General features: G+C 45.1%; 1 protein-coding gene across 2 annotated transcripts in view; it reads left to right on the top strand.

Annotated features, from left to right (window-relative positions):
* ICA1 (islet cell autoantigen 1) overlaps nucleotides 1–22,773 on the top strand; it is a 216,271-nt gene that overhangs the window by 86,017 nt on the left and 107,481 nt on the right. For both annotated transcript variants that reach the window (XM_030201026.1, XM_030201035.1), the window contains exons 7-8: nucleotides 2,424–2,549; nucleotides 2,646–2,744. In XM_030201026.1, coding sequence (XP_030056886.1) covers nucleotides 2,424–2,549; nucleotides 2,646–2,744 — 225 coding nt within the window. The remainder of the gene's footprint in view (nucleotides 1–2,423; nucleotides 2,550–2,645; nucleotides 2,745–22,773) is intronic.

The raw sequence follows: 22,773 nt of genomic DNA, 5'->3' as shown, positions 1-22,773 counted from the left end.
ACATGGCCCCATCCATTCTCCCATTGATGCGGTGAAGTAGTCCTGTGCCCTTAGCAGAGAAACACCCCCAAAACATAACATTTCCACCTCCATGCTTGACAGTGGGGACGGTGTTCTTTGGGTCATAGGCAGCATTTCTCTTCCTCCAAACACGGCGAGTTGAGTTCATGCCAAAGAGCTCAATTTTTGTCTCATCTGACCACAGCACCTTCTCCCAATCACTCTCGGCATCATCCAGGTGTTCACTGGCAAACTTCAGACGGGCCGTCACATGTGCCTTCCGGAGCAGGGGGACCTTGCGGGCACTGCAGGATTGCAATCCGTTATGTCGTAATGTGTTACCAATGGTTTTTGTGGTGACAGTGGTCCCAGCTGCCTTGAGATCATTGACAAGTTCCCCCCTTGTAGTTGTAGGCTGATTTCTAACCTTCCTCATGATCAAGGATACCCCACGAGGTGAGATTTTGCGTGGAGCCCCAGATCTTTGTCGATTGACAGTCATTTTGTACTTCTTCCATTTTCTTACTATGGCACCAACAGTTGTCTCCTTCTCGCCCAGCGTCTTACTGATGGTTTTGTAGCCCATTCCAGCCTTGTGCAGGTGTATGATCTTGTCCCTGACATCCTTAGACAGCTCCTTGCTCTTGGCCATTTTGTAGAGGTTAGAGTCTGACTGATTCACTGAGTCTGTGGACAGGTGTCTTTCATACAGGTGACCATTGCCGACAGCTGTCTGTCATGCAGGTAACGAGTTGATTTGGAGCATCTACCTGGTCTGTAGGGGCCAGATCTCTTACTGGTTGGTGGGGGATCAAATACTTATTTCCCTCTGCAGAATGCAAATAAATTCATATACTTTCCACAATGTGATTTTCCGGATTTAATTTGTGATGTGCTATCTCTCACTGTTACCAATAACCTACCCTTCAATTATGGGCTGCTCATGTCTTTGTCAGTGGGCAAACTTACAAAATCAGCAAGGGATCAAATACTTATTTCCCCCACTGTAGTATTCAATATACTTGGGACTGGGGAAGAAGATTCACCTTTGCATAGGAAAAAGATCTTAAGTGCAAAGCAAAAGCAACAGTGCAGTAACTCGGCAAGAAGAGAATTAATGTCCTCATGTGGCCTAGTCAAAGCCAAGACCTGGTCAAGATTGTCAAGGAAAGGACTAAAATGGGATAGGATCGAAGTTTACAAAATCATGAATGGGTTAGAATGGTTAGTCATTGGTTGTTATCTTTTCAAGCAAAACAAAAATAAGACATTTCATGAAACAGCAAAAGGCAAAAAGGAGTGGGAACTGAACCAGGCTCTTCAAAAAACAGACCGGAAACGGTCAAAGTTCAAAACATAATTTATTAGTTGAAGACTCTACAAAGAATCAGTGAAACATGCCTATTAGATGGGTTTCCATGTTCTAATAGATAGCAACTAAAATCAATAGAAATTAATAGAAATTAACTTTAGTGTAAACACTTCTTACAATATCTGTGCCTTCAGTTAAACCTACCATAGAACTTAGTGGCAAGAGCATACGTAACATCGTACTCTGTAAGTTTCATGATTAAGTGCCAGCTCTGCCCATTTGACTGCCCCAAGTGCAAAAGAAATCTTATTAGGAGTCCTCTTGTAACAAGGTATGAAAATTTGGAATGATCTACATTTGAGCATTAGGAGAATACAAACTTGTTATGCCTTTGAAGACATATCTATTTGCAGGGAAAGCTCATAATGGATAATTAAGATAGTTCTGTATCGGTAATGTGACTGGATGTACATTTTTAAAATATGTAAAAGGTTATGTAATTCTCCTATATAAAGGAATTATATTATCCACTATGTAGTATAGTATCCGCTATGTAGTATAGTATAATGTATTGTGGGGCTCATTTTCAAAGCACTCAGACTTACAAAGTTTCATAGATAGTAACATAGTAGATGATGGCAGAGAAAGACCTGCATGGTCCATCCAGTCTGCCCAACAAGATAAACTCATATGTGCTACCCCATGTGTACACCCAACCCCGACCTGTATCTGTCACCTTCAGAGCACAGACCGTAGAAGTCTGCCCAGCACTAGCCCCGCCTCCCAAACACTAGCCCCACCTCCCAAACACTAGCCCCGCCTCCCACCACCGGCTATATAACTTTTAATCATTTTGAAAATACGCCTCATTGTCACTTATATGTGCCCTTATAGAATAACAGAAGTTTCACTCACTTGAACAAGTGTGCACTTGCCATTGAAAGGGACAGTATTCTGTACACTTACATGCTCAAGTGGCATGTAAATACATCCTACGTAAGGTTCTGCTGTCTGTAGAAAGTTCATATATATATATATATTAATATTTTATGGTAAGAGTTATGTTTTGTGATTAACCAAAAGTAAAAATAAGTCTTCCTTTGCATTTTAGGTACAAGCCCAGGTTCGTCATTCTAAAACCAGCTTTGACAAACTTAAGACGGATGTCTGTCAGAAAGTGGATCTTCTCGGAGCAAGTAGATGCAATCTCTTGTCCCACGTCTTAACAACATATCAGGTATCTAAAGAACAAAATGAGACAAATGAATGCTTGCTTTAACAGTTGGTGCATATTCAAATTGTAATTTCATAATAATATCTCTTTTCAATGCAGACAACGCTGCTTCATTTTTGGGAGAAAACCTCACATACAATGGCAGCCATCCATGAAAGCTTCAAAGGATATCAGCCATACAGATTCACTATGTTAAAGGTAATGGATAAAAGGAACAGTTATCGGTAAATTTTCTAGAAGTTCAAAAGTTAGAACCATAGGTCTTTGAGCTGGCCTACTAATTCTTAGATCCGTGTTCTGTGTAATAAAATGGAAAACTAACAATGAGCAGTACATATATATTCAAACAACGATATGCTTAACTCAGTTTGCTTTGACTTTTTTTGGAAGTTTGTCAGAAACAGGTGAGGTTAGTCCAATGAAAAAAAATGTGTGCATGTTTCCACTTTTTATACTTATTTAAGATACCTAACAAAGCAACACTACTGCTTCATGAAGCAGAAAAGCCACTGAACATCTGTAAATACAAAAAAACAATACAACGTAAGAAAAGGTACATAGCTATACTATTTTGGTGTGCCTGGTACATGTTGGTGCTTATTTTAGAAGCACTATTCATAAATTGGCACTTAAACGTCCATCTTGGATATGGATATCTAAAACTTCAGAACATGTATCAGTTAAGGTTGTGTGGTCTGGGCATGTGTTTGGTGGGTTTAAAACATAGTAACATAGTAGGTGACGGCAGAAAAAGACCTGTACGGTCCATCCAGTCTGCCCAACAAGATAAACTCATATGTGCTACTTTATATGTATACCTCACCTTGATTTGTATCTACCATTTTCAGGGCACAGACCGTAGAAGTCTGCCCAGCACTAGCCCCGCCTCCTAACCACCAGTGCTGCCACCCAATCTCTGCTAAGCTTCTGAGGATTCATTTCTTCTGAACAGGATTCCTTTATGTTTATTCCACGCATTTTTGAATTCCATTACCGTTTTCATCTCCACCACATCCCTCGGGAGGGCATTCCAAGTATCCACCACTCTCTCCGTGAAAAAATACTTCCTGACATTTTTCTTGAGTCTGCCCCCCTTCAACCTCATTTCATGTCCTCTAGTTCTACCGCCATCCCATCTCCGGAAAAGGTTCGTTTGTGGATTCAAATATTTGAACATCTGTATCATGTCACTCCTGTTTCTCCTTTCCTCCAAGGTATACATGTTCAGGTCAGCAAGTCTCTCCTCATAAGTCTTGTAATGCAAATCCTATACCATTTGTGTAGATTTTCTTTGCACAGCTTCAATTCTTTTTATATCCTTAGCAAGATACGGCCTCCAAAACTGAACACAATACTCCAAGTGGGGCCTCACCAGTGACTTGTACAGGGGCATCAACACCTCCTTTTTTTTGCTGGTCACACCTCTCTCTATACAGCCTAGTAACCTTCTGGCTACGGCCACCGCCTTGTCACAATGTTTCGTTGCCTTCAGATCCTCACCCCAAGATCCCTCTCCCTGCCTGTACATATCAGACTCTCACTGCCTAACACATATGTCTCCTGTGGATTTCTGCTCCCCAAGTGCATCACTTTGCATTTTTTCGCATTGAATTTTAATTGCCAAACTTTAGACCATTCTTCTAGCTTCTGCAGATCCTTTTTCAAATTTTCCACTTCCTCCTGGATATCCACTCTGTTACAAATCTTGGTATCATCCGCAAAAAGACAAACTTTACCTTCTAACCCTTAAGCAATGTCACTCACAAATATATTGAACAGAATCGGCCCCAGCACCGATCCCTGAGGCACTCCACTACTCACCTTTCTCTCATCCGAGTGAATTCCATTAACCACCACCCTCTGGCATCTGTCCGTCAACTAATTCCTAATCCAGTTCACCACGTTGGGTCCTATCTTCAGCCTGTCAAGTTTATTCAAGAGCCTCCTGTGGGGAACCATATCAAAAGCTTTGTTGAAGTCTAAGTAGATTACATCTATAGCATGTCCTTGATTCAGTTCTCCGGTCACTCAGTCAAAGAATTCAATGAGATTTGTTTGCCACGATTTACCTTTGATAAAACCATGTTGTCTCGGATCTTGCAACTTATTGGCTTCCACTAAATTCATTATCGTTTCCTTCAGCATCGCTTCCATTACTTTTCCAATAACCGAAGTGAGGCTTATCGGCCTGTAGTTTCCAGCTTCTTCCCTGTCACCACTTTTGTGAAGAGGGACCACATGCGCTCTTCTCCAATCCCAAAGAACCTCTTCTGTCTCCAAGGATTTATTAAACAAATCTTTAAGAGGACCTGCCAGAACCTCTGTGAGCTCCCTTAATATCCTGGGGTGGATCCCGTCCGGTCCCATGGCTTTGTCCACCTTTAGATTTTCAAGTTGTTCATATACACTCTCTTCTGTGAACAGTGCTATATCCACTCCATTCTCGTATGTACTTTTGCCAGTCAATCGTGGTCCTTCTCCAGGATTTTCTTCAGTGAAAACAGAACAAATGTATTTGTTTAGCAAATTTGCTTTTTCTTCATCATTATCCACATAGCGGTTCACAGCCTCTTTCAGTCTCACAATTCCCTTTTTAGTGTTCCTCCTTTCACTAATATACCTGAAGAAATTTTTGTCGCCCCTCTTTACATTTCTAGCCATTTGTTCTTCCGCTTGCGCTTTCGCCAGACGAATCTCTCTTGGCTTCTTTCAGTTTCATCTGGTATTTCTCTCCGTGTTCCTCTTCTTGAGTTTTTCTGTATTTCATGAACGCCAACTCTTTAGACTTTATTTTCTCAGCCACTTGCTTGGAGAACCATATCAGTTTCCTTTTTCTCTTGCTTTTATTTACTCTCCTTACATAAAGGTTTGTGTCCATATTTATAGCTTCTTTCAGCCTGGACCACTGCCCTTCCACTTCTCGTATGTCCTCCCAGCCCATCAGCTCCTTCCTCAGGTATTCCCCTATTTTACTAAAGTCAGCATGCTTGAAATCCAGGACTTTTGAGTTTTGAGTGGCTGCCCTCCACTTCAGCTGTTATATCAAACCAAACTGTTTGATGGTCACTGCTGCCCAGGTGGGCACCCACTCGAGCATTTGACACACTATCCCCATTTGTGAACACCAGATCCAGCGTCGCTCCCTCCCTCGTGGTTTCCGTCACCATTTGTCTGAGCAGAGCAATTTGAAAAGCATCCACGATCTCTCTACTTCTTTCCAATTCCGCAGATGGAACTATCCAATCTACATCTGGCAGATTGAAATCTCCCATCAACAGCACCTCTCTTTTCTTTCCCAACTTTTGGATATCTGCAATCAGATCTTTATCCAGTTCCTCCAATTGTGTCTGAGGTCTGTAGACAACACCCATGTAGACAGGTTCTATCATCTCTTTTTAAGGTGATCCATATCGCTTCTTCCTTTCCCCAGGCCCCTGTCATTTCAGTCACTGCGATATCACTTCTCACATACAGAGCTACTCCTCCACCTTTACGACCATCTCTATCCTTCCTAAATAGATTATAGCCTGGTACATTTGCATCCCATTCATGGGAATCATTGAGCCATGTCTCCGTGATTGCAACAACATCTAAGTCTGCCTAGAAACATCAGGGCTTGCAGGTCATGAACTTTATTGCTTAGACTGCGAGCATTTGTGGTCATCGCTTTCCATCTACATTTCAGTGGCGTTTTTATCTTCTGTTTAATATTTTGTTTAGTCTCACTTCCTGCTGTGTTTGTAAGAAGTTATTTGCTAAGATTGTTGTTTTCATTACTTTCTTTTCTACTGTCACATCTTGTCTTTAGCTTTAGCTGGGGGAGAGCACTTGAAGTGACCTGCCTCCATATGCCACCCCCGCCTTGTAGTTTAAATGCCTAGAAATAAATTGTCTAAATTTCTCCCCAAGGATTTTTTCCTGCACAGTGAGATGCAGCCCATCGTTACAATATAGTCTTTTGTTTTTCCATGTATTGCCCCATCCTATGTACCTAAATCCTTCTTGGTGACACCAGGCTTTGAGCTAGCTATTGAAATTTTCAGTACTTTGCAATCTTTTCTCTCCCTTTCTAAAGGTAGGTAGTACTTCAGAAAAAGCTATTGTTTGTACCAAAGGTTTTAACCCCTTCCCCAGCTCCTGAAAAGCCCTCTGCACAGCAAGTGGGGTATTACTGGACAAGTCATTTGTTCCCTGGTGGATAACAACATCAGTGTTTGACTCCTTAGTTTCTTCTTTGATTATATTATTATTATTAGCATTTGTATAGCGCTACCAGACGCACGCAGCGCTGAACACCTGATACAAAGAGACAGTCCCTGCTTAAAAGAGCTTACAATCTAAGTAATACAGACAAACAAGACAGTTACGGGTGAAGGAAGTAATGGGTGAGAAGGGAGGAAGGGACAAGGGGAGGGCAATTGTGGCTAGGAGCTAAAAGCAGCAGTGAAAAGGTGGGTTTTCAGTATAGATTTGAAAACAGGTAGAGATGGAACTAGACGTATAGGTCCAGGAAGTCTATTGCAGGCATAAGGTGCCGCGAGAGAAAAGGAGCGGAGCCTGGAGTTAGCAGTGGAGGAGAAGGAGGGACGACAAGAGAGATTTGTCAAGTGAGCGGAGTTCACGGGGAGAAATGTAGGGAGAGATGAGAGCGGAGAGGTAATTGGGGGCCGCAGAGTGGATGCATTTAACGGTCAGTACGAGAAGTTTAAACTGAATGCGGAAGCGGACAGGGAGCCAGTGAAGTGACTTGAGGAGCGGGCTAGTATGGGTATAACGATTCTGGCGGAAAACAAGTCGTGCCGCAGAAGTTTGGACAGATTGGAGAGGAGAGAGATGGCTGAGCGGAAGACCAGTGAGAAGTAAATTGCAATAGTCCAAGCGAGAGGCGACAAGGGTGTGGATAAGGGTCCTGGCAGCGTATTCAGAAAGGAAGGGGTGAATTTTGCTAATATTGTAGATAAAGAAGCGACAGGTTTTGGCAATGTGTTGAATATGGGCAGAGAAGGAGAGAGAGGAATCAAAGATGACTCCAAGGTTACGACCAGAGGAGACAGGGGGAGGATGTGAGTGCCATTAACAGAGATAGAGAAATGTGGAAGAGGGGAGGTGGGTTTAGGGGGAAAATGAGAAGTTCAGTTTTGGACATATTTGCTTGGTACTCCTGGTAGCTGAGGAGCCTGGAAGGCATTTCACTTTGCATGGCCCCTTGAACTGTGTTTCAAAGTTAATGCCTCTGATAATGGAATCCCCTAGTAGCAACAATTTTGTGGTATGAGTTTCAATATTAGTGCTTTGCGGGTGTCTTTTCTCTTTGGGCACCTTCTTATCTTTTTGTTCCACCTTCATTGCTTTTTGTTCCGCCTCAGTTCTATTTTCAGGGACATCACAGTGCTGTAATGGAGCATAAGAATTCTGTAGAGGCAAACACTTGTGAAGGCAGATGCTTCTGGGCCACATAACGTAGTCTGCCTGAGCCTACCGTGAACCATCTATTCTTAGGTGGTTTTGTCCATTGAGGCAGTGGTGAGAAGTTGGTATGATTCTATGCAGGCATAGAATGTTCCTGCTTCATTTCAGAAGAGGAAGGAACGCCCATGTCCTAACAGATTCGTGTGAGGAGTTAAGATTTGCTACTTAGACGCCCAGGGGGCCCTCTTAGGAATGAGCAGTAAGTGTTTTTCATTTATCCCATGTTAACTTCAAAAGATAACACAGGGTAAGTGCAAAGCCTGTGTGTAACATGCAAGGAGCATGCCCAGCATCTGTCCTGCATTTACCACATCCACTCCAGCCAGAGACCCCATAAACCCAAGAGCCACAGTTGCGTGCCCTCCTCAAACTAATATCCCTCTCTCTTGACACACCTGGTAGGTGCAAACCTCCAGCACCCCCCCCCCCCCCCCAATTACTTGAGCCCCTTTCATTTGCCAGGCCCCCTACTGACATCCCCCATGTGAAGATTCCCCTCCAACTCCTACCATTGATTGCTGATTCCTCCTCCCAACCCCCCCCCCCCCCCATTGCATGCCAATTCCCGCTAGAGAAAACTGAAACAGCCATGGCCCTCCCCCTCCCTCACCGGACTACTCAAGGTGTAGATCGGGCCTGTCGGTGTTCTGGGACAGCAGTGGTCCCCTGTCACTCCTTTCGAGATGGTATCTCTGCTTCCTGAAAGTGCTGAAAGGCAGCGGTGCCATCCTGGTTACTGGTGCTATCCCAGGCAGCAGTGGTAGAGAGGGCCCACTGCCTCCCTGTAACACTGACAGGCCCAATCTTACACCCCAGTTAGGTCCTGGGGAAGGTTGGGTCTTGGAGGCCACAGGGCGTGGTTTCCTCTAGGGGGAATCAGCACTCATTGAGGGAATGGAAGAAGTATCGGTACATGGGGGGGGGGGGGGTTGGATGACAGCTGGTGCCACTATGAACTTCTGTGCTGCTTTTTTTACAACATAGATTTTCATGTGCTGTGAAACGGACATCTGTGTGCTTGCTTTATTCCTGTCCATTCCTGCTGCACATAGCTGACTTTAGACATCCATTTTACCATGTATTGTAGAACAGGCTCTTCGTCGGCAGATCCTGTTCTAAAGTACTATTGAAACTTCAGATGTCCCGATTTCCAGTTTGATTATCCTTTCTAAAGTGCTGCTCATTGTGCCTTTAGTAATTCTAGAAAAAATATTGTGCCACTGTAAAATAGGCTTGGTGTGATTTATTGCAGTTCAAGAGAATATTAGTATAAAAATTACAAGATTTCAATAATTTCCTCCCCCTAGGTAAAATTGTTCCTTGACATAGGAAGATTATTTAACTGAAAATGTGGAGCACCTTCATACCTTCCATAAACTAGGTGCCAAGTTGTAGAGGGTAATTCTATAACAGGGTACTTACTGTAAATGGGAAATAGGACTTGATATACCGTCTTTCTGAGGTTTTTGCAACTACATTCAAAGCGTTTTACATATATTCAGGTACTTATTTTGTACCAGGGGCAATGGAGAGTTAAGTGACTTGCTCAGAGTCACAAGGAGCTGCAGTGGGAATCAAACTCAGTTCTCCAGGATCAAAGTCCACTGCACTAACCACTAGGCTACTCCACTCCAGAGGTAGAGCGAGACCCCGGTGTGGAGCTGAGCCTGAGATGTGTGCCCCACACACAATTATCCAGTCATATTTCAACAGTGATCAACCAACTTCTTAATTTGTCTTTTGGTCTAAAAAAACCCACCCTTTCTTTGAAATAACTGGTTATGACATCTATTTTAAGTATATTTTGTAAGAAAAGTAGGCACCTACTTTTCGTTTCTGAACACTAGTGCCCATGGCAGAGATTAGTGTACATCTAGGTTTGACCACTTACACCAGCCCTATAGCTGGTGTAAAAGCTCACTCTTCTGTAGCATTAATGTACAGGAGATGAGCCTATTTCAATTGAAGGAAAGCTCTGGAATGAGGAGTCATAGAATGAAGTTGAAAGGTTTTAGGCTCAGGAGTAATCTATGGAAATACCTTTTACAGAAAGGGTGGTTGATATGTGGAATGGCCTCCTGGTGGAGGTGGGTGGAGACCAAAGTTGTATCTGAATTCTAGAAGCATGGGACAAGCACCTGGGATCTCCTAGGAAAAGAAGGTGATAGTGGATGAACAGACTGGATGGGCCGTTTGGCCTTTATACACGTCATGTTTCTATGTTTATAGATGTATGTACATCAGGTGTGGATGCTGTTCAAAAACACCATCCTGGAAGCCCAGGCCAAATATATTCCGTGTGTTAAAAAGGGAGAATGGAAGACCAAACAACAGACGGCATGGTTAAAAAGTGAGGTGAAGGAAGCTATTAGAGCTCAAAGAAAATCCTTCAGAAAATGGAAGAAGGAACCAACTGAAAATAATAAGAAACAGCATAAGGAATGTCAAGTCAAATGCAAAGCACTGATAAGGAAGGCAAAGAGGGACTTTGAAAAAAAGATTGCGTTGGAGGCAAAACACATAGTAAAATTTTTTTAGGTATATATTAAAAGCAAGAAGCTGGCAAAAGAATCGGTTGGACCACTAGATGACCGAGGGGTGAAAGGGGCGATCAGGGAAGAAAAAAAACGTAGCAGAGAGATTAAATGAATTCTTTGCTTCGGTCTTCACCGAGGAAGATTTGGGAGAGATACTGGTGCCAGAAATGGTATTCAAAGCTGACGAGTCAGAGAAACAATGAAATCTCTATAGACCTAGAGTATTAAATGGGGCAGTTTGACAAATTGAAGAGTAGCAAATCTTCTGGACCAGATGGTGTCATCCCAGAGTACTGATAGCACTGAAAAATGAACTTGCAGAACTATTGTTAGTAATATGTAATTTATCCTTAAAATCGAGCATGGCACCGGAATATTGGAGGGTGGCCAATGTAATACCGATTTTTAAAAAAGGTTCCAGGGAGATCCGGGAAATTATAGACCGGTAAGTCTTAAGTTGGTGCTGGGCAAAATGGTAGAGACTATTATGAAGAACAAAATTACAGAGCATATTCAAAAGTATGGATTAATAAGACAAAGCCAACATGGATTTAGTGAAGGGAATTCTTGCCTCACCAATCTATTACATTTCTTTGAAGGGGTGAACAGACATGTGGATAAAGGTGAGCCGGTTGATATTGTGTATCTGGATTTTCAGAAGGCGTTTGACAAAGTACCTCATGAAAGACTCCAGAGGAAATTGGAGAGTCATGGGATAGGAGGTAGTGTCCTGTTGTGGATTAAAAACTGGTTAAAAGAAAACAGCGAGTAGGTTTAAATGGTCTGTATTCTCAATGGAGAAGGGTAGTTAGTGGGGTTCCCCAGGGGTCTGTGCTGGGATCGCTGCTTTTTAACATATTTATAAATGACCTAGAGATGGGAGAAACTAGTGAGGTAATTAAATTTGCTGACCACACAAAGTTATTCAAAGTAGTTAAATCGCGGGAGGATTGTGAAAAATTACAAGAGGACCTTAACAAGACTGGGAGACTGGGCGTCTCAATGGCAGATGACGTTTAATGTGAGCAAATGCAAAGTGGTGCATGTGGGAAAGAGGAACTCGAATTATAGCTATGTCATGCAAGGTTCTACGTTAGGAGTCACGGACCAAAAAAGGGATCTAGGGTCATCGTTTGATACGTTGAAACCTTCTGCTCAGTATGCTGCGGCAGCTAAGAAAGCAAATAGAATGTTAGGTATTTTGAGGAAAGGAATGGAAAACAAAAATGAGGACGTTATAATGCCTTTGTATCGCTCCATGGTGCGACCGCACCTTGAATATTGTGTTCAATTCTGATTGCTGCATCTCCAAAAAGATATAGTGGAATTATAAAAAGTGCAGAGAAGGGCGACAAAAATGATAAAGGGGATAGGACGACTTCCCTACGAGGAAATGCTAAAGCGGCTAGGGCTCTTCAGCTTGGAGAAAAGACGGCTGAGGGGAATTATGATAGAGGTCTATAAAATAATGAGTGGAGTGGAACAGGTTGACGTGAAGCATCAGTTTACGCTTTCCACAAATACTAGGACTAGGGGGCATGCAATGAAGCAACAAAATAATAAATTTAAAACGAATCAGAGAAACCTTTTCTTCACTCAACGTGTGATTCAACTCTGGAATTCGTTGCCAGAAAATGTGGTAAAGGCGGTTAGCTTAGCAGAGTTTAAAAAAGGTTTGGACAGCTTCCTAAAGGATAAGTCCATAGACCATTATTAAATTGGACTTGGGGAAAATCCACTATTTCTGGGATAAGCAGCATAAAATGTTTTGTACTTTTTGGAACATCTTGCCAGGTATGTGTGACCTGGATTGGCCACTGTTGGAAACAGGATGCTGGGCTTGATGGACCTTTGGTCTTTCCCAGTATGGCAATACTTATGTACTTATGCATGTAAATTATATTTTCTCCGAGGACAAGCAGGCTGCTTGTTCTCACTGATGGGTGACGTCCACGGCAGCCCCTCCAATCGGAAACTTCACTAGCAAAGGCCTTTGCTAGTCCTCGCGTGCCCATGCGCACCGCGCATGCGCGGCCGTCTTCCCGCCCAAACCGGCTCGTGTTCGTCAGTCTTCTTTTGTCCGCGCTCGGTACAGTCGTGTTTGCGCCGTTCGCGCCCCTAAAGTTGACCCTCGTGCATCTTTTGACTTTTCGCTTTAAAAAAAAAAAAAAAAAAAGGGATTTCGGAGAAGGGCCTTTCGGTCTTTTTCCCCTTCCCGTATTTCCAGTTTTTGGCCCCGTTAAGTTTTCTTTCGTTTTCGGGGTAGGCCCTTTTGAGGCCTCGGGTCCAGTTTTTTTTCTCCCCCTCTTTTTGGTGCCTTACCGCAATTACGAGTTTTGATTTCGCCGGCGTGATTTTTCCGCCCATGTCATCGAAGTCTCCCAGCGGCTTCAAGAAGTGCACCCAGTGCGCCCGGGTAATCTCGCTCACTGATAGGCACGCGTTGTGTCTTCAGTGTCTGGGGGCTGGGCACCGCCCGCAGGCCTGTAGTCTTTGCACCCTTTTACAGAAAAGGACTCAGGTAGCGAGATTGGCCCAGTGGAACGTTTTGTTCTCGGGCTCTTCGTCGGCATCGGCACCGGGAGTATCGAGTGCGTCGACGTCGACTGCGTGAAGACCTCCGCCCTCGGCCGCGACTGTATCGATTGCATCGAGGCATCGTCCCTCTGCATCGTCGGGGCCGAGACATCGGAAGGCTGCGTCGGCGTCACCGGGACCTCCACTAGTGCTGATGTCGTCAGACGGTGGTGCTTCGTCTGGAGTGCAGGTGAGGGCTGTCCATTCCCCTGCTGGTGGCGGTGAGCCTTCGGGTGGGTCTCCCCCTACTCTGAGGGCTCCTGCGGTACAGCCCCCCCGAGACCGACCTTCTTCGCCCTCGGCCCCGAGGAAGCGACGGCTGGATTCTACGTCCTCCTCGTTGGTACCAGGAAGCTCCGGTGACATGCTTCGTTTGAAAAAGTCAAAGAAGCATCGACACCGGTCTCCTTCCCGCGTCGGTACCGAGAGCTCTGGGTCGCCGAGGGAGTCGGCACCCAGTAGGCATCGGCACCGGGAGGACCGCTCACCCTCTGTTCAGGAGGTGTCGATGCGCTCCACCTTGGACAGCCCGGAACAGCCTCCACGCCCGGAACAGACTCTGACTTCGACTCCTGCATCGGCTTCCATGTCTTTCTCCACAGCCGCCCTGCATGAGAGTCTCCGGGCCGTTCTCCCAGAGATCCTGAGAGAGGTGTTGCGCCCTTCCCCTCCGGTACCGGGGGTGCTTGCGCCACCGGTACCGTCGAGTGAGGCGCCGGCTGGCCCCTTGCCCGGGGTGAGGTCTCCGACATCGGTGCCGCCTCCCAGGAAGGCTCCCCGACGACGTCGGCGGAGGAAGCTTCGCCGGTGCGGGCGAGGGAGTCTACCTCTCGACGCTCACACCATGGCCGTGTTTCCACAGAGTCGAGCCGGGCACGTCTTCAGACACAGGTTCATGAACTTGTGTCTGATACCGATGGTGAGGCCTCCTGGGAGGAGGAAGAGGACATCAGGTATTTCTCTGACGAGGAGTCTGATGGCCTTCCTTCTGATCCCACTCCCTCCCCTGAAAGGCAGCTTTCTCCTCCCGAGAGTCTGTCTTTTGCGGCCTTTGTCCGGGAGATGTCTACGGCCATCCCCTTCCCGGTGGTTGTGGAGGACGAGCCCAGGGCTGAAATGTTTGAGCTCCTGGACTATCCTTCTCCACCTAAGGAAGCGTCCATAGTACCCATGCATCATGTCCTCAAAAAGACATTGCTGGCGAACTGGACCAAGCCTCTAAGTAATCCCCACATTTCCAAGAAGATCGAGTCCCAGTACCGGATCCATGGGGACTCAGAGCTGATGCGCACTCAGTTGCCTCACGACTCTGGAGTTGTGGATTTGGCCCTAAAGAAGGCTAAGTTCTAGGGAGCATGCTTCGGCGCCCCCGGGCAAGGACTCTAGAACCTTAGACTCCTTTGGGAGGAAGGCCTACCATTCTTCTATGCTCGTGGCCAAAATCCAGTCTTACCAGCTCTACACGAGCATACACATGCGGAATAATGTGCGGCAGTTGGCGGGCTTGGTGGACAAGCTCCCTCCTGAGCAAGCCAAGCCATTTCAGGAGGTGGTCAGGCAGCTGAAGGCGTGCAGAAAATTCCTGGCCAGAGGGGTGTATGACACCTTTGATGTTGCGTCCATGGCCGCTGCTCAAGGTGTGGTGATACGCAGACTCTCATGACTGCGTGCCTCCGACCTGGAGAATAGGATCCAGCAGCGGATTGCGGACTCGCCTTGCCGTGCGGACAATATTTTTGGAGAGAAGGTCGAACAGGTGGTAGAGCAGCTCCACCAGCGGGATACCGCTTTCGACAAGTTCTCCCGCCGGCAGCCTTCAGCTTCTACCTCCACAGGTAGACGTTTTTATGGGGGAAGGAAGACTGTTCCCTACTCTTCTGGTAAGCGTAGGTACAATCCTCCTTCTCGACAGCCTGCGGCCCAGGCTAAGCCCCAGTGCGCTCGCTCTCGTCAGCAGCGTGCGCCTCAGCAAGGCCCCTCGGCTCCCCAGCAAAAGCAAGGGACGACCTTTTGACTGGCTCCAGCAGAGCATAGCCGACATCAATGTGTCAGTGCCGGGCGATCTGCCGGTCGGGGGGAGGTTGAAAGTTTTTCACCAAAGGTGGCCTCTCATAACCTCCGACCAGTGGGTTCCCCAAATAGTCCGGCAAGGATACACCCTCAATTTGGTTTCCAAACCTCCAAATTGCCCACTGGGAGCTCAATCCTACAGCTTCCAGCACAAGCAGGTACTTGCAGAGGAACTCTCCGCCCTTCTTAGCGCCAATGCGGTCGAGCCCGTGCCATCCGGGCAAGAAGGGCTGGGATTCTATTCCAGGTACTTCCTTGTGGAAAAGAAAACAGGGGGGATGCGTCCCATCCTAGACCTAAGGGCCCTGAACAAATATCTGGTCAAAGAAAAGTTCAGGATGCTTTCCCTGGGCACCCTTCTTCCCATGATTCAGGAAAACGACTGGCTATGCTCTCTGGACTTGAAGGACGCCTACACGCACATCCCGATACTGCCAGCTCACAGACAGTATCTGCGATTTCAGCTGGGCACATGTCACTTCCAGTACTGTGTGCTACCCTTTGGGCTCGCCTCTGCGCCCAGAGTGTTCACGAAGTGCTTGGCTGTAGTAGCAGCGGCGCTTCGCAGGCTGGGAGCGCACGTGTTCCCCTATCTAGACGATTGGCTGGTGAAGAACACATCCGAGGCAGGAGCTCTACAGTCCATGCAGATGACTATTCGCCTCCTGGAGCTACTGGGGTTTGTGATAAATTATCCAAAGTCCCACCTTCTCCCAGTGCAGAGACTAGAATTCATAGGAGCTCTGCTGGATTCTCGGACGGCTCGCGCCTATCTCCCAGAGACGAGAGCCAACAACTTGTTGTCCCTCGTCTCGCGGGTGCGAGCGTCCCAGCAGATCACAGCTCGGCAGATGTTGAGATTGCTGGGCCACATGGCTTCCACAGTTCATGTGACTCCCATGGCCCGCCTTCACATGCGATCTGCTCAATGGACCCTAGCTTCCCAGTGGTTTCAGGCTGCTGGGGATCTAGAAGACGTGATCCACCTGTCCACGAGTTTTCTCAAATCCCTGTATTGGTGGACGATTTGGTCCAATTTGACTCTGGGACGTCCTTTCCAAATTCCTCAGCCACAAAAAGTGCTGACTACGGATGCGTCTCTCCTGGGGTGGGGAGCTCATGTCGATGGGCTTCACACCCAGGGAAGCTGGTCCCTCCAGGAGCGCGATCTGCAGATCAATCTCCTGGAGTTACGAGCGGTCTGGAACGCTCTGAAGGCTTTCAGAGATCGGCTGTCCCACCAAATTATCCAAATTCAGACAGACAACCAGGTTGCCATGTATTACATCAACAAGCAGGGGGGCACCGGATCTCGCCCCCTGTGTCAGGAAGCCGTCAGCATGTGGCTCTGGGCTCGCCGTCACGGCATGGTGCTCCAAGCCACTTATCTGGCAGGCGTAAACAACAGTCTGGCCGACAGGTTGAGCAGGATTATGCAACCTCATGAGTGGTCGCTCAATTCCCGTGTAGTGCGACAGATCTTCCAGGTGTGGGGCACCCCCTTGGTAGATCTCTTTGCATTTCGAGCCAACTACAAAGTCCCTCAGTTCTGTTCCAGGCTTCAGGCCCACGGCAGACTGGCATCGGATGCCTTCCTCCTGGACTGGGGGAAGGTCTGCTGTATGCTTATCCTCCCATACCTCTGGTGGGGAAGACTTTGTTGAAACTCAAGCAAGACCGAGGCACCATGATTCTGATTGCTCCGTTTTGGCCGCGTCAGATCTGGTTCCCTCTTCTTCTGGAGTTGTCCTCCGAAGAACCGTGGAGATTGGAGTGTTTTCCGACCCTCATCACACAGGACGAAGGGGCGCTTCTGCATCCCAACCTCCAGTCTCTGGCTCTCACGGCCTGGATGTTGAGAGCGTAGACTTTGCCTCTTTGGGTCTGTCAGAGGGTGTCTCCCGCATCTTGCTTGCTTCCAGGAAAGATTCCACTAAGAGGAGTTACTTCTTTCTATGGAGGAGGTTTGCCGTCTGGTGTGACAGCAAGGCCCTAGATCCTCGCTGTTGTCCTACACAGTCCCTGCTTGAATACCTTCTGCACTTGTCTGAGTCTGGTCTCAAGACCAACTCTGTAAGGGTTCACCTTAGTGCAATCAGTGCATACTATTACCGTGTGGAAGATAATCCGATCTCAGGACAGCCTTTAGTTGTTCGCTTCATGAGAGGTTTGCTTTTGTCAAAGCCCCCTGTCAAACCTCCTACAGTGTCATGGGATCTCAATGTCGTTCTCACCCAGCTGATGAAACCTCCTTTTGAGCCACTGAACTCCTGCCATCTGAAGTACTTGACCTGGAAGGTCATTTTCTTGGTGGCAGTTACTTTAGCTCGTAGAGTCAGTGAGCTTCAGGCCCTGGTAGCCCAGGCCCCTTACACCAAATTTCATCATAACAGAGTAGTCCTCCACACTCACCCTAAGTTCTTGCCAAAGGTTGTGTCGGAGTTCCATCTGAACCAGTCAGTTGTCTTGCCAACATTCTTTCCCCGTCCTCATTCCTGCCCTGCTGAACGTCAGCTGCACACATTGGACTGCAAAAGAGCATTGGCCTTCTATCTGGAGCGGACACAGCCCAACAGACAGTCCGCCCAATTGTTTGTTTCTTTTGATCCCAACAGGAGGGGAGTGGCTGTGGGGAAACGCACCATATCCAATTGGCTAGCAGATTGCATTTCCTTCACTTACGCCCAGGCTGGGCTGGCTCTTGAGGGTCATGTCACGGCTCATAATGTTAGAGCCATGGCAGCGTCAGTAGCCCACTTGAAGTCAGCCACTATTGAAGAGATTTGCAAAGCTGCGACTTGGTCATCTGTCCACACATTCACATCTCATTACTGCCTGCAGCAGGATACCCGACGCGACAGTCGGTTCGGGCAGTCAGTGCTTCAGAATCTGTTCGGGGTTTAGAATCCAACTCCACCCCCCTAGGCCCATGTTTTTTCTGTTCCAGGCTACACTCTCAGTTAGTTGGATAAATTGTTAGGTCAATCTCAGTTATGTCCTCGCCGTTGCGAGGCCCAATTGACCATGTTTGTTGTTTTAAGTGAGCCTGGGGGCTAGGGATACCCCATCAGTGAGAACAAGCAGCCTGCTTGTCCTCGGAGAAAGCGAATGTTACATACCTGTAGAAGGTATTCTCCGAGGACAGCAGGCTGATTGTTCTCACAAACCCGCCCGCCTCCCCTTTGGAGTTGTGTCTTCCCTTGTCTTTGTCTTGCTACATATGGGACTGACGAACACGAGCCGGTTCGGGCGGGAAGATGGCCACGCATGCGCGGTGCACATGGGCGCGCGAGGACTAGCAAAGGCCTTTGCTAGTGAAGTTTCCGATTGGAGGGGCTGCCGTGGACGTCACCCATCAGTGAGAACAATCAGCCTGCTGTCCTCGGAGAATACCTTCTACAGGTATGTAGCATTTGCTTTATACACCCATGCATATGACCTCCACCTATGCACATGCCTACTGGCAAAAGAGTGTTTGGTATTCTGAAAGAGGTAATTTACATACAAGCACACACTTATAAGTACAAATAATAGCATACCCTCATGTGTGTGTTATTGCCACCTAACACTGTGGCCTTTTATAGAATTTGCTCAAGTAGGCTGCTCTCATACTAATACATCTTCTTATATTCCGCAAGAGCCTGAACAGTTCTATGCAGAGTACATTCCTTAAGAAGCCAGACATTTCTGAGAGGTATGCAAATTTCCAAGAACAAAAAGATGCCATAACTACAGATAGTTATTCCTAGAAACTAAGCTGCAGTCAAATGTTTCTTAAATAAGAACATTTTAGATGGTTTTATTTTCCAGTTTATAGCTTTATTGAAGAAACTCAATCAACATTCATCATCTTAATTCTACAAACCAACCATTCCCTGAACCCAACCCTCCCATCCCCTTTCTCTCTCGATGTCAGCCCCACAATGTAGGATAGTTCCCCTTTTCCTCCTCAACACATACTAAATGTTAAAGTCTTAGCCTTCAGTAGGGTCTCCCACTTCCCCTTCAGAAGATCTTCTCAACGTTTTAGATGTTTTCTGAATAAAGAGTAACTTTGTACCTGATGAAGATAAGATAGTAATAAATTCCATGATTTAACCATCTGGTGTGGTAATCCTAATTAGAGCAGCTTTTTGAAACGTATCCCCTTGACCAAAAAGAAACATGGAAGTGAATGTCTCCTTTATACAACTGTGTATAAGATGGAGCTAAATCAATAAACCTTGCTTCCAGTGGAAGTTAAATGTACTTCAATTAACAAGGGGGTTACTCGGTCATATGAGCAGAACACAACAATCTAGTAGTCATATTCTGTAAAGATTGTAATTTATGTTGAATTGACTCTGAACATTCTATGAAAATTATGTTAAAATTGACTGTGTTAAGACCAATTCTTGCACTAGTAATTTGAAAGAATCAAAATCAAAATGGTATCTGATTCTACACAGTTTTCTTAATGACATATACACCTTGTTAACCATCATGTTTAATTGTGTGGTCAAAGATAAATTTGAATCTAGCCAGATACCAAGTATCTTCAAAGAATCACTTATAGGGAATTCACAAGTCACCCAGTGTTGAACTTGAAACAGGAATGAGGATTGATGGTTGGCTTAACCATAGGAATTTTGGTTTATCCTTATTCAGTTTCAGTAAGTGCAAAGATGTCCAACCCTCTACCAAATTTAATGTTTCCATAAGGTCCTCCTCAACTTTTACCATACTATGAGATAGGAGGTATTAAAAATGAAATATCTGCATAAGCGAATACCTTAATCTGTCTTTGAGTTAGTAATTCATTCAAAGTTCTCATTACTACATTAAATAAAATGGGTGATAATGGAAAGCCTTGAGACACCCTGCACAAAGGCCAAGATGCTGAAAATTCTCCTTGCATCTTAACACTATAGGATCTGTTTCTGAAAAATCCTTCAAACCATATCAAAAGTGTACCGGTCAGACCAATTTCATTAGTTCTTCCAACATTAACCCTATGCTGCAGGATTTAAGATGGCTATGTGAGGGAGTGTTAAGGGGAACCAATAGATTCCTGTACACTGTATCACACAGGGAAATTTGAAAGGGAAAGTATGCACCTACCTTACCTCTCCCCCTTTTACAAAGCCATGCTAGTGGCTGTAGGTGCAGTAATTTACTTTCCTTTGGTCCCTCTGCATCGGCCCAGATGCTCCCTCCCCCCATGCGCAGTTCAGTTGGTTCTCATGTATTGGTCTGAGAGTTTGATTGTCTGCTTTTGCTCTTGTCTCTGTGGGGGACTGTTTACAAAGAAAAGAGCAAAGGAAAAAAAAAAGAATATTTTGGTCATCATCCATTGTTGGTCTTGGTCAATATTGATGATTCTATGTGATGACTACATACGGTTGATGCCAGCACTGTCTTGTTTAATGTAGGTGGCTATGGAAGCTGAGCGGTGCACAGATGTCGGGTTCCTTTTTCTTCTTTCCTCTTGCTTTGTTACATACATACTGAGGCTTTCAGGGACTTCGCAGGGCTCTTATTGGCACTCTCAAGAATCAGCACAACCTACCAGTCATTCTGGACCGGTCCAGAGGGACTAAAGGAAAGCAAATTAGCAAGCAGGGCCTAATTTCTACTTGATAAGCCTTTGATCATCACGATCATACCTAAACTTACATTTCCCAAATTGCAAAGGACTTAAATACAAAAGAACCTACGCATCCAGCTTCTTCTACGTAAGTGCACAACTATGGAACGGACTCGCAAAAGCTGTAAAAATAATCCATGACCATCTAAACTTCAGAAAATCACTAAAAACCAACCTCTTCAAAAAGGCTTACCCCACTGATCCAACGTAAATCCCCACACCCAGCAACACAGCTCAACCAATGATCTTACTGGACAATAAACAATCTTCATTCCCTTCGACTTTCATGCTGCCTGACACACACCTACCTCATTCGACCACAATACAACCTTGTATTTGTTATCAACCGACTGGCGAACGCCTTTACGGTATTATGTAAGCCACATTGAGCCTGCAAATAGGTGGGAAAATGTGGTGTACAAATGTAATAAATAGTATCGACACAGCCTGTTCATTGTGAATAAACTGTGTCAGCATTACCACACAGCAGCCACTAGCACGGCTTTGTAAAAGGGGTGGAGGGGGAGATTAGTTTTGATATGCCTACCTGCTACACAAGTTAGGCAGCGTTCTATGAAATTATTCTTCCTGTGTGTAAGGAGAGGAAAAACGAATAATAAATCCAGCCCTAAGTATTTAATCACAAATCCTTTGCATACATTCTTATGACAGTTTTCTTATCACATTCACTTTTGCAGTAAGTTTGCAAAGAGGCTAATAATGCATGATGATATACTTAGATAGAAATGCATCAGTTAAGTCAACAAGTCGCATTTTGTTAAGTGATAAATGAATTGTTGAGACATTGATAATATGCCTGTACACTGAAAGATGTGATTCATTTATTTTGCTGGATTTACCATTATAGATAATACTTGAAATAACTCCTGGGATTGTATCTGGAAAGAAAACATTGTCTTAATTTCTATATGCCAAGGTCTGCTAATGAAACGCATCCAGTTTTTCTTTGCTTCAGGGTATAGTCTTGAATGCTTTGGTAATTATGCCATTATCATTTCCTTCTTTTTGGTTTTATGCTTCTTGATGGATGATCGGTAATGTGTGCATTTTTTGTAAATATATTGTTTGGTTGCAGAGCTGCCTTTATGCAAAGGGCTAACTGGAACAGTTCAACATTAAAAGATCTTGCAACTATTTTAGTGTGTCACATGACTATGATAGCAGGTGCTTTAAAAATTCCCCTTAATTCATTTTTCTTTTTTAGTTTTTTAAAATCATTTTATTGAATTCCATGTTTCTTGTGCCCTGCCTATTAGACAGAATATATGGTTATATTTATTTATGGCATTTATATCCCACTCTTTCCCGCCCATGGGCAGGCACAATGTGGCTTACGTTAGTTCAGAAAGGCTATATGGTTCTGTTATATGGTTGTTCTGCAGTATCCTTAAATGTATATGTTTTTTGACACTGTTTCTTGGTAGTCCTATTATTAGGTTTCAATTTGCTGTTTCCAAGTTTACCTCATTTACTACATTTATATTTGGTCATTCTACCATTGTCATGCGGTTGACAAAATTGTAAGTTTTTTATTCGCCTTGGGTGAATCTCTTAATAAAGGCGGTTAATAAATCCCAATAAATAAATAGAAACAAAATAAAGTACAAATGAAACAGCATAGTACATATACTGTTTCCAATACATATTATTCTATTTTAAGAACAATAACAAACTCACTAACATAAAGAATTGACCCCCCCCCCCCCCTCCTCCGGGATACCACTGGATATACAGCAGGAGCCAGGGAGCTTCAACTGTAGGCTATCAAAGCTCCTAAATATTAATAACAGTGTGTCATGCCCTATGTGGCATTGAGCCAACGAACAGTATTACCACGGACAAACAGGGTCCTTAAAAGATGTAATTTTTATTAAAAACCCAAAGTGGCCACATTTTGCCCTCAGGCTGTATCAGGAGTACAAAGATA

This window comes from Microcaecilia unicolor, chromosome 1 (assembly GCF_901765095.1).
Source record: "Microcaecilia unicolor chromosome 1, aMicUni1.1, whole genome shotgun sequence".
Classification (NCBI taxonomy): domain Eukaryota; kingdom Metazoa; phylum Chordata; class Amphibia; order Gymnophiona; family Siphonopidae; genus Microcaecilia; species Microcaecilia unicolor.
The sequence above is the reverse complement of the archived record's forward strand: the minus strand, read 5'-3'. Positions and strand labels throughout refer to the sequence as shown.